At 33.5% G+C, this 12,383-nt stretch overlaps 1 protein-coding gene across 5 annotated transcripts in view; it reads right to left on the reverse strand.

Annotated features, from left to right (window-relative positions):
- WDR41 (WD repeat domain 41) overlaps nt 1-12,383 on the reverse strand; it is a 76,382-nt gene that overhangs the window by 43,506 nt on the left and 20,493 nt on the right. For 4 of the 5 annotated variants that reach the window (XM_010588232.3, XM_064273456.1, XM_064273466.1 and 1 more), the window contains exons 3-6: nt 10,342-10,390; nt 8,870-9,001; nt 5,667-5,729; nt 1,595-1,706 (exon numbers count right to left, since the gene is read on the reverse strand). In XM_010588232.3, the coding sequence (XP_010586534.2) occupies nt 1,595-1,706; nt 5,667-5,729; nt 8,870-9,001; nt 10,342-10,390 (356 nt within the window). The remainder of the gene's footprint in view (nt 1-1,594; nt 1,707-5,666; nt 5,730-8,869; nt 9,002-10,341; nt 10,391-12,383) is intronic. The other variant, XM_064273476.1, reaches the window with a different exon arrangement.

Raw genomic sequence — 12,383 nt, forward strand, 5'->3', positions numbered from 1 at the left:
GAGGGGAAGGGTAGCAATAGGAAAATGCTAAAGGCAGAAAATAGCTTGTTAAAAATATTTATTAAATTGTTTGAGAAGTGAAAACACTAAAAACCCAATAAACCAAAAGTAGCAACTTAATACTCAGAATGACAGAGCATATTGCTAGAAAGGGCATGCCCTCTAGTCCAGGGCTCTTTCCACTGCATTACGTTGACTAAAATCAGGTTTAGTTATTTCCAACTACAGACTAACTGCCCCTTAAACTCTTCTAGCCCATAAATGAAGCAGTGCTTATGAATGGAAAATCAACAGATAGAGACCTCATAGTACTGCTAACTAACTGCCATTCTGTATTCGGAAAACTCAAATCACAAAACCTCACCAATGGTAGCCTATGGCCTTTTGAAAGCTTTCCAACAGATTTTCTCAAAGGTTTCTGTTATCTCTTGAGACACTCTGATAACAGGGCAATAAATGTAATACTCAAAGACAGCTCGCAAAAGAAAAAGAAAAAGAAAAAGAAAATGCAATAATAGGTGGTTATTTTCATTAACATATAAAAGATTCTTTTTATCCTCATTTCAATACTTCACATGAAGAAAAAAAGTTTTTTTTCAAAAAATACTTCACATAATTCATGGAATAAAATTACTACTACTACAGGCTAGTGGGAGAAACAGAAAAATGTGCATATAAATAGATATAACTCATAATAGTAAACTGAGGGCTATATTCTAGATTCAAACAAGATTAGTAATCAAATGTTGAACTGAGCAGTTAAGCTGTAAATCCTAGGATTGTATTGATTTTTGCTAACACGTCATTAATTTCATAGTATAAATGTGGAAATAAGCTAGTTCTAACTGAACTATAAATTCAATTCACAGGGCTCCTGATACTTCTAACACGTCAACAATATGAATAATATTTTTTCTAGGATGTCCATGGCCCATTTGATCACTTTTAGAAACAAAAAGTTAATAATGTATAATATGAAATCAAGGTTATTGCCATTTAAGTGTACTCATTCATATTTAAATATTTTTACTCTCAAAATAATTTTGATTTTATTTTTAAGATCCTTAATATGTAAAAGTCAAAAATACTTGTTTTTCTGTTAAAGCCAAAAATGTTTGTCAACAGAATTCTGAGAAGATACAATTTTGTTAGTAAGTTTGCACATATATGAACTTTTTAGTAAAACCAATTGTAAATGAGGTTATCCTTAAGTAATCTATTCAAGCATAATGGCTCTGCAATGAGGAAAATGGTATTGTGAGGTCATAAAGGTCTGGTTCCAGGTGTCCACATGTTCAGCAACCTCAGGAATATGGCCCAACAGCATATATGAAAATGCTTTTCTTGATCACTTAAGAAATTCTGGTAGAAGGGAAGGGGAAGCCAAAAGGAGGTGGGGGTCTCTCCTCCCAATTTGGGATAGTATATATTTCACACAACCCTTAACCTCAATTAAAGAAATCTGGCTACATGTTAACTTCAGAACAGAAGAAACTCTCCTTTATTGACCTGTGCATTCAAAGAAAGTCTCTTTGAAGACTCATGTCTTTCAGAGTGGATTATGGTTCACAATTACTTGGATTTGTTTTTTTACCTGTATCAGAAAGGTGACCAGTCTTACACAGGAGATCTAATTCTTGGTTCCACACACACAGGTCATTCCCACCAGAGAGCCAAACATCTAGTCTCTGAAGAACAGTTAAACACTGCAAAATTGATTTAAAATGTACATCAGTTTAAAAACACAACCATTCACTTATTATTTTGGTGATTTTAAAATATGTCCACAAATTCTCTGATACTCTTTAAGAGGACCTGAATATGGACTCTACTAACATCTAATAAATAGAATGTGGCAGAGGGGACAGTATACGACTTCCAAGACTAGGTCATAAAAGATACGTGGCTTCCTCCTTACACTCTCTTGGATCATTCACTCTGTAGTGAAGACACTTAAACAGTCCTATGGAAAGAGGTCCAAACAACAACCAATGCTAACTCGCCAAGCACGTAAGTAAACCTCCTACAAAGTGGATCCTCCAGCCCCAGTCAAGCCTTCAGATGGCAGCAACCTCATGAGAGACCCAGAGCAAAAACCACCCTGCTAAGCCACTCTTGGATTCCTGACCACAAACACTTTGAGATTATAAATGTTATTGTTTTAAGCCACTTAAATTTTCAGGTAATTTGTTACTCAATAACAGATAAGACACAATGCTTGAAAAAAAATTCCTTTTTTAGATAAAACAAAGATATAATGTATCCTTCAAATTAGTATCTCCTGATTTTCTCAATAATTCCATACATTTGGGAGATTCAAGAAAGTGAGTACTCCAAGGACTATAGAAATCCTTTACCTTTACTAGCACTTTAAAGTCCAGACCTTTATTAGTGCTCTCCCCACCAGTTAACTTTGAGCAAGGGCAAGGCAAGAAAGAAAAATTTTTTAATAAAAAGAAAAGGGTTCTGCTAGTCATGCCTGAGCTTAGAGTGGTGATGCTTTTAAAACTGCTGGAACAAAAACAGTTGAAAACAATCAATGCAGTCTATATTTCAAGAGGTCCCACCATGTCTAATTAGTGATTTTTTTAAATATCGATACTTCTTTTTTTAATTGCCGAATTAAACGCCACTGTATGGATACATCACATTTTATTTATCCATTCATCAGCTGAAGAACATTTAATCTGTTTCTACCTTTTGGCTATTATGAATAATACTGCTATGAACATTCATGTACACTTTTCTGTGTGACTATATGTTTTCATTTTTCTTGAGTATATACCTAGAAGTGGGACTGCTGAGTTATATGGTAACTCTACGTTTAACATTTTGAGGAACTGCTAAACTATTTTCCAAAGCAGCTGTATCATGTCACAATTCTACCTGCAACGTATGAGGTTCCAATTTCTCCATACCCTCACCAACACTTGTTATTGTCTGCCTTTTAGATTTCAGCCATTTTATTATGTGCGGAAAAGGTATCTTAATGTGGTTTGACTTGCATTTACCTGGTGGCTAATAACATTGAGTAAATTTTTTATGTGCTTATTGGCCATTCGTATATCTCAAGCATAACGATTCTAAGGATGGCACAGGACCGGGCAGTGTTTCGTTCTGTGGTATGCAGGGTCGCTATGAGTCAGAACTGACTCGATGGCACCTAAACAACAACAACATATCTTCTTTGGAGAAATGTTTATTCAAGACCTTTGTCTGTTTTTAATTGGGTTGTCTTTTTATTGTTGAGTTGTAAGAGTTCTTTATATACTCTTGATACAAGTCTCTTGTCAGATACATCATTTACCAATATTTTCTCCCATTCTGTGGTTTATCTTTTCACTTTCTCGATGACGTCTTTTGAAGCACTGAAGTTTTTAATTTTGACAAAGTTCAGTTTACTCTGTTCCTGTGCTTTGGTTGTCATATCTAAAATACCCAACCCAAAGTCACAAAGATTTACTACTATATTTTTTTCTAAGGCTTTTAGAGTTTCAACTCTTACATTTAAGTCTTTGACCCATTTTGAGTTAATTATGGTATATGGTGTCAGGCAGGGGTCCGATTTCATTCTTTTACATGTAGAGATTCAGTTATGCCACACACCATTTGTTGAAGTGACTTTTTTCCCCACTCAATGGACCCAGCACCCATGTCAAAAACCAATTGACAATAAATGTGAGAGTCTATTTATGGAGTTTCAATTCTATTCTACTGATCTATAAGTCACTTTTATGCCAGTACAACACTGCCTTGATTACTATAGCTTTGTAGTAAATTTTGAATTCATGACGTATGAGTCTTCCAACTTTGTTCGTCCTTTTAAAGATTGTTTTGGCTATTCTAGGTCCCCTGCAGTTCCATCTGAATTTTAGCCTCAACTTCTCAATTTCTGAAAAAAAAAGTAAGCTGAGATTTTGACAGGGACAGCATTCCATCTGTAGACCAATTTGGGTCGCATTACAATTTTAACATTTTTAAATCTTCTAAGAACATGGGATGTCTTTCCATTTATTTAGATTTCTTTCATTTTTTTAACAGTGTTTTATAATTTTCAGTGTACAAGTCATATTTTTTCTTTAAATTTATTTCTAAGTATTTTATTGTTTTGAATGCTAGTGTAAATGGAATTGTTTTCTTAATTTCACTTTTGGAACATTCACCACTAGTATACAGAAATACAATTGATTTTTGTATATTGATCTGTATCCTGAAACCTTGCTAAATTCATTTACTAGTTCTAATAGCTCTCTTGTAGATTTAAGATTTCTATACACAAGATCATGCCATCTGAGAATAGAGAGTGTTTTACTTCTTTCCAATCTGGACGTCTTCTATTTCTTTTTCTTGCCTGATTGCCCTGGCTACAACCTCAGTGCAATGGTGATATAAGTGCCAAAAGCAGACATCCTTGCCTTTTTCCTGATTTTAGAGAGAAAGTATTCAGTGTTTCACCATTAAATATGCGGTTGACTACGGGGTTTTCATAGATGTCCTTTATCATGTTGAGGAAATTCTCATCTATTCCTAGTTTAAGTGTTTTTATCATGAAAGGGTGTTGAAGTTTGTCAGATGCTTTTTCTGTATTTATTGAGATAATCATTTGATTTTTGTCCTTCATTCTATTAATGTGGTTGTTACACTTACTGATTTTCAGATGTTAAACCAAGACTGCATTCCTGGGATAAGTCTTACTTGATCATGGTGTACAATCTTGCTTTATATTGTTGGATTTGGTTTGCTAGTATTTTATTGAGGATAATATACTGCTTTGGTTTCTTAATACTTTACCCTTAGCATTTTCTAAATTCTCCATATATTCTTCTAAAATATATGTGTGTGTATATATGTGTATACATACATACACACACTATGGTATATATATATGCATATATAAACTACAGTGTGTGTATACATATGGCATATATATACGAACTATTTGACTATTTTCTTATAAGACATTTAGTATACTGCCAATTACTCATTATAAAAACATATTTATAATATATATTTCTGTTCATAAATCTCTCCCAAAGTCTCTCACTATCTCCTTAAAAGAGTTTTCTAGAAGTAGAATCACTGAGTCAATGCATATGATCATTTTTTTTAATTCATACATAATGCGAACCTGCCTCCCAGGATAATCGTATCAATTTACATTCTCAACAGCAAAAATATGTCAATTTCACCATCTCCTTGCTAAAAAGAAACGTTTTAAAAACCTTTACTACTCTGAAAAAGAAACACTATTTCTTATATTTATTAGTGATCAAATTTCTTTAATAATCTGTTCAAGAACCACTGAGTTTTAAGTATTAATGTGAGTGCAATATTATTTTTAACAATTTTTATGTGAAGCAGGATTACAGCAGAAGTAAATAAATACAACTGCTTTGCTACTTAGCATTACAGTAAAACCCAAGTACTAACTTTTTCCTTAGCTTGTTATAGGAATTTGCCCCTTGCTGTAATTTCAAAGTCAAACATTGTACATTCTAGCACTTAATATATACATATGGTCCCAAAAAACTAGTCTTAGAAGAATAAATAACTACAGGTACGAGTGAAAGAAATAATTTTTATAACCTACAAAGGTAATTCCATCTAACTAATTAATTTTTCTGAGACAAAAACAGATTATTACCATATCTGCATTAAGACTTTACCTTTACAGTAGACTGGAAGCATGATACTCTCTGAATTTGTCTCCCAGTATCACAATCCCATGCCTGAATTTGTTAAGAAATAATTTCTAAACAGAATTTTAAAATCTTAATTAGGAGATAACTTTTCTAACAAAAATAACACGTTACACAATTAGTTAGAAAAATCTTTAAATAAAATATAAAACATGTAATGTTTATACTGCTACAAAAATTATGATGAGTCATCAACTTATCAGAGCAGGCTTACGAACTAAAATAAGTTTGAGGTAAATTTTACCATCAAACTATTTTGAAAATGCCAACAGAATGCGTGGTCTTAGGTGCTAAGTCTATATATGTGTTAAATATTGGAACTGTTTAAATGTTAAGGTTTATTCTTCAAAATGGTCTTCCATAATCTAATAAACATTGCACATGAAGGATTTATACTAAAAACTATCACATCCATTAATATTTGCTGAAAGATATTAATATCTCCACAAACTGCCTGGCATGATTTACTACTGTTGTACCACTTAAAAGAAGATAGTAATAGTGTATAACTATTACCTGTATCCATATTTAATTTAATTAAAGGACCCTCCTGTAGAAAGTCTAAGGTTAATTTGTCTTAAGAAGCATAATGATTTTCAAACTTTTTTTTATAACATTTCCTACAGCAAAATACATTTTACATTTATTTACTTATATACACATACACATTAAAAATGGAAATCAACTGAACAATCTACTTTACTTTGTCCAATACCTTCTGCTATTTTCCATTATGTTACATTTTCATTTTTTAAATGCAGTTAGATTGTTGTATTAGATAATATATGTAATATATGAAACAAACTGCTGGGACAGAAAAAGTGTTCCCACTTTTAGAACAATATTTTCTGGCCTTACATTTATAAAAATTTTAGTATTATCTTACAGTCTTTTCACTAATTAACCTATTCGAAAGCTGAATGTTTGATATTCGGTAACCCAGGCTCTTAAGGCAATCACTTGACAAAAATTAAAGATCAACCTTCAGCATTTAATTAAGGAAGTTAGTTAATAGTGAAGCCTCAAGCAGAGCAAATTTAGAATTCATTTGGTTAAAAAGAACTGCCAACTAAGCAGCCTGAATTTTTTTTCTTTAACCAGAAAAATCATTCAGCAAAGGAAATGACTCTGAACTATCAGTTACAAGTAAAATTTATACTGATACTGTCCCAGCAAGAAGCCTAGTAGTGCTTAAGTGCTCGACTGCTAACCCAAAGCCTGGTAGTTCAAACCCATCAGCCACTCAGCACGAGAAAGATGTAGCAGTCTGCTCTTATAAAGACTACTGCTTTCATAACCCTGTGGGGTGGTTCTACTGTATCCTATTGGGCCACTATAAGTTGGAATCAACTCCACGTCAACCAGTTTGTTTTTTGTTTTGTTTTTGGTCCCAGTTACTTGCCTCTGTACTATAATACCCATTGCTGTCAAATCAATTTCAACTCTAGCAACCCTATAGGATGACACAGAACTGTCCTATAGGGTTTCCAAGGAGCAGCTGGTGGATTCGAACTACCAACTTTTTGGTTAGCAACCAAGCTTTTAACCATGCACCACCAGGGCTCCCTGAATTGTAATAGTAACTTTAATAAACCCGCTGTTGTCCAGTCAACTCTGACTCAGATCAAGCCTACAGGACACAGAACTGCCCCATAGGGTTTCTAAGGCTGTAATCTTTACAAAAGCAGACTGCCAAGTCTTTGTCCCGTGGAGCAGCTGGTGGATTCAAACTGCTGACCTTTGGGTTAGCAGCCGAGTGCTTTGACCGCTGTGGTGCCACCAGAGCGCCTTGTAATTTTAACAATCTCCTCTACATATTATTTACTATAGTTAGGAATGGGCTAATAAAAGTATTTCAAATTCTATTTTTGCAAAGATTATACTTATACTGAAAAAGAAAAAAAATAGCTTTAGTCCATGAAAATATACCTGCCTCAATAGAGCAGTAGCTCTCTGACCTAAACTACTGACCTATATATTTCAGTGAATTTTATATCCTGGTTTATGTTATACTGTAATCACCACAAAACATAAAAATTTATTTCCATTTAAACCTTTAAAAGATCCAAGATCTTTTTCACATACAAGCAATCTGTCTAGAAAGCACTTCAGCTGATGAATTCGTGAAGTATGTCATAAAGTGTGTCTTAGTCCTACAAAACTGTAAGAAGCCTTCTACTTCTGGGCTAACTCCAAAACTTACTTCACAAGTGCTTGAAACTATTTGAACAGAACTCCCAGACAAGCACGGACATTTTAAAGCTAATCTTTGATACCTTTTTTAAAAAAATAATAAAAGATTAAATTTATCCATAATAGCTGGCAATGGACTTCACAAATTCAATTCTTCACATAGACATTAAAGGTTGAATTTGTTAACAAAAAATATTTTTTGAAGGCAGTATTATATAGTGGTTCAAAGGTCTTGACTCTGCAGTCAGACTGCTTGCCAGTTCTGCCTTATACTGGCTGTGTGACCTTGGGCAAGTTACCTAACCTCTCATGTATAAATCAGAAAAATAAAAATACCTATTGCAAAGGGCTATTTTAAGGATTAAATGGGTTAACAGATATAAAACACTTAGAACAATGCCTGGTACACAAGGCACTTTATAAAACTTTGGTATTATTGTTATATTTAAATTTTTTACCTAAAAATATGGGGGCAAGAAAGGTAATTCACTTTTTTAAAATTTGCTTTTAAATACTGAATATTAGTATTAAGTACCACGCAGATGGTAATTCACTTTTCCACTAGATTTGGATGCCAAAAGTTCTTATGGGTTGGGACCACTAAATTTCGTTTGTTCTATAATGAGAAGAAAAAAATATGAATTATTATCCAATCTAACAAATCTTTGTTTCCCAAAAATAAAAAAGCATTTTATTAAGATAATAAAATAACTATTTTTAAGCTCATCTTCTCCGATTTCTTCCATTTACACAACATGTTGTAACTAACTCTGGAAAAAACGTTATTCATGAGGTTCCTATCAGTAAGCCTTAACCTGCTATTTTCAATCTATCCTTCCCCAAATGCCTAATACTTTTTTTAAAAGTGCCTTAGGAAAGATGTACAGACAGAACCCCAGAGGCTAAAGATTAATAATGTACATAGTGGTCCCTTGGGTCACTACAGCTATTTCACTTTCTTCCAGATTTAAGGATATAATAACTGTTCTGTCAGCAGAGGCTGTCAAGATCACTTGATTTTTTTCTTCACCAGATTTCAAGGAAGGAAATGTAATGATAGCAGTTATCTTTTGAGTATGTCCACTGAGTTCCAGAAGTTTTTCTCCCGTCTAAAATAGCAATAAAAACATTCCTAGGTTCATATTCACAACTTAAATAATCTTAAAAGACAACATTAAGAATCACGATGTAGAAAATACACATACATTCCATTTAAAATTACTTATTCAGGACTTATAATTTAACTTTTAAGCAACCAAATAAAATCTAAACAAGTTTTGAAATAATAACCATACAAAACTCTAATTATTTTCTATTATAAACTGTTAATTTTTTAGAAAATATAAATATTCTTTACATATGGTTTTAAGAAGCTAATTATGTAAACCAAAAAACCAAACCAAATCGTTGCTGTCAAGTCGATTTCAACTCATAGGACAGAGTAGAACTGCCACGTAGAGTTTCCAAAGAGCAGCTAGTGAATTTGAACTGCTGACTGTGCTTAACAGCCTTAACCACTGTGCCATCAGAGCTCCAATTATGTAAATTAAGCATAAAAACATCAGTGGCTTAACCTGTAGGAAAAACATAGGGAGTCATCATTATCTAAACATTTATTATCTAAGGCATCACAATTATGAGGTGGCAGAAGGAAATAAAAGCCAATATAACAAAAAACATAAATCCACAAATACACTAACCATTCATAAAATCACTCTCTACACCATTTCTCACTACTTAACACCAATAACTATTTCCACCCATCCAATGTTTTAATCAGTCTCTCACTACTTGTTCCAAGTAGAAAACATACAAAAATATAATGTAAATTGCAAATCTTTCAAAGGTTGCAGGATTTCATGAATATGATGAAAGTAATGTTAAAAAGCTGCTTTTAAGCAGAGTCACTGACAGCTAACACAATCCAGAATAAAGATGAAAGGAAAATAAATGCTTCAAAGAGAATAATTTAGATATCAAAGGAAAAGGAAGAGAGGCCCTTGAGAAATTTGGTGAACCTTTAAATATTTTTGCTAAAATAAGTCTTTTATTATACTGTTACTTATAGCACACATAAGAAGATTATTTTATTGTCATACAAAATTCTGAAAAAAAATTATGCCCCCTATAAAGCCAATATTTAACTCATTTTAAGAATCAGTATATGGTTGCTGAAAATCTAAATTTTGTTCAAAAAGATTAAATTTTTCATTTTCATAATTTGGTTTTTTGTTTCTCAGAACAACATATTAACAAAAAATTTCCCTCTGTTATGAAATATTAGTCCTTATTTTAAAGGGATTCACCCTAAGTATCCATTTTTGAGTATTAATTAGCCTCAAATAAGGATACAGGTATACAGATACATCTCCTGGTTAGTGTTTATGAAGGAATACTCAACTATACAGTGGTGTCTTTATTGAACAATCCACTGAGAATCAATACACACCTGGGCATTCCACACAACTACAATTCCATCGTCACCAGCAGATGCAAACCTGGTTGGAGAAAAAAGGTTTTAATAAAAAAAAAGGTAACTGGTGACACTTAATTGCTAAGATTATTAAGAACTATCAGACTTTATTAAAGATATTTTCACTTATTATTTGACTTATTAATACACATTAAATTCTTTAACTTATTTTACCAAATATTTATAGAATGTCTTCTAAGTTCTATGCCAGGTACTGAGGATCCAAAGATAAGACAGTGACAGGGTTACAATTAATAAACTGCTAGGAATGTAAAAATAAGGGATGTATACAGATGATCTTTAAAGCCCTCCGTTGTTTCAAAATTCTATTATTTTAAGAAACTCTTGACTTAAGTAAAATCAAACTAAGCTGAGGAGCGGCTTCACTAATACCAAACCAAAACCCATTGCCATCGAGTCTATTCCGACTCATAACAACCCTATAGTACGGGGTAGAACTGCCCCATAGGGTTTCCAAGGAGCAGCTGGTGGATTCGCACTGCTGACCTTTTGGTTAGCAGTTGAGCTCTTAACCACTGCGCCACCAGGGCTCCAGCTTCACCGATAACAAAAAACAAAACAAACTTGTTGCTGTCAAGTCGATTCCGACTCATAGCGACCCTACAGGAACTGATATTCACCAACAGGAACTGATATTCCAGGAGTGGCACAGAGATATCATGTCTGTCTTAGTTACCTAGTGCTACCATAGCAAAAAATACCACAAAGCAGGTGGCTTTAAAGAATAGAAATTTACTGTATTATGGTTCAGGAAGCTAGAAGTCTCAATTCAGGGTGTGGCTATAAGGGAAGGTCCCTTCTTTGTCTCTTTCAGCTTCTACCCTGGCATTCCTGGCCTTGTAGATGCATTTGTCTTCCCCCCTAATTCAGAAGGGATTAGATTTAGGTTTACGACCCACCCTACTTCAGTACCACCTTATTAACAGAAAAAAAGAAAACCCCTGTTTCTAAAGCAGATCATATTCACAGGTACAGGGGTTAGGACTTCAACAGTTTTTGGGGGAACACAAGTCAATCCATAACAGTGTCCTTAGATAAATTCATTATCTCTACTGTTTTCTCTTTAAACATGTTTTAACTTTATTATTTAATGCCAGGAAACCCTGGTAGCACAGTGGTTAAGAGTTCCGCTGCTAACCAAAAGGCTGGCAGTTCAAATCTACCAGGCACTCCCTGGAAACCCTATGGGGCAGTTCTACTCTGTCCTATAGGGTCGCTATGAGTTGGAATCAACTTGATGGCAATGTGGATTTTTTTTTTTTTTTTAATTTAATGCCAAGACCTCTCCTTTGCTCATCTTGGCTCCTTAGTCTTCCCATATAAATGCTGTTTTATTGGTTTGGAATATTTTTTTTGTTTGTTTTTCTTTTTCACTGACAATGTCTGAAATGCAAAGAGGTAAAGAAAAACTTGTTTCATGGCATAATAAAAGAGCTATTATGAATTCAGTTACAGTCTGTCACTCCCTCTTCACCTCCCAATCACTATAAAATGATCTACATTCTGTAGAATAAAAGGTATCTATGACACAAACACTATCAAGGGAAATAATCAGTTGTACAGGATTATGCATCATAGTGACTGAATTATAAAATCAAGAAAACACTGTTTTAATGATTTTACCCCATGTGAGATCTATAACAATTTCACTAACCCAGTCTTAACATTCTAAAACGAGCTTCAAGTACAAATTTCTCATGCTGTTTCCAAGTCCCCTACTTAACTACTGTCTTCACTGCCTGACAATTGCCCTGTACTCATACTCATTGCTCATTTCAAAACTTTTTGATTACATCTCCTACTATTAGACCTAAGATTACCAAAGAGATAAGAAATTGGTCCAATGTGGTCTGAGAAAGTCTGTTAGTAATTATATAACATAGGGTTATAGATCTTTTTAATAGAAAAGACTTTTAAAACCTCTTAAGTAGCTGGCAAGAAACCTCACAAATAAAGAAAAAGGAAAAGCCAAACCCAATGCCAACGAGTTCATTCCA

The sequence above is a fragment of the Loxodonta africana genome, chromosome 2, assembly GCF_030014295.1.
Source record: "Loxodonta africana isolate mLoxAfr1 chromosome 2, mLoxAfr1.hap2, whole genome shotgun sequence".
Lineage (NCBI taxonomy): Eukaryota > Metazoa > Chordata > Mammalia > Proboscidea > Elephantidae > Loxodonta > Loxodonta africana.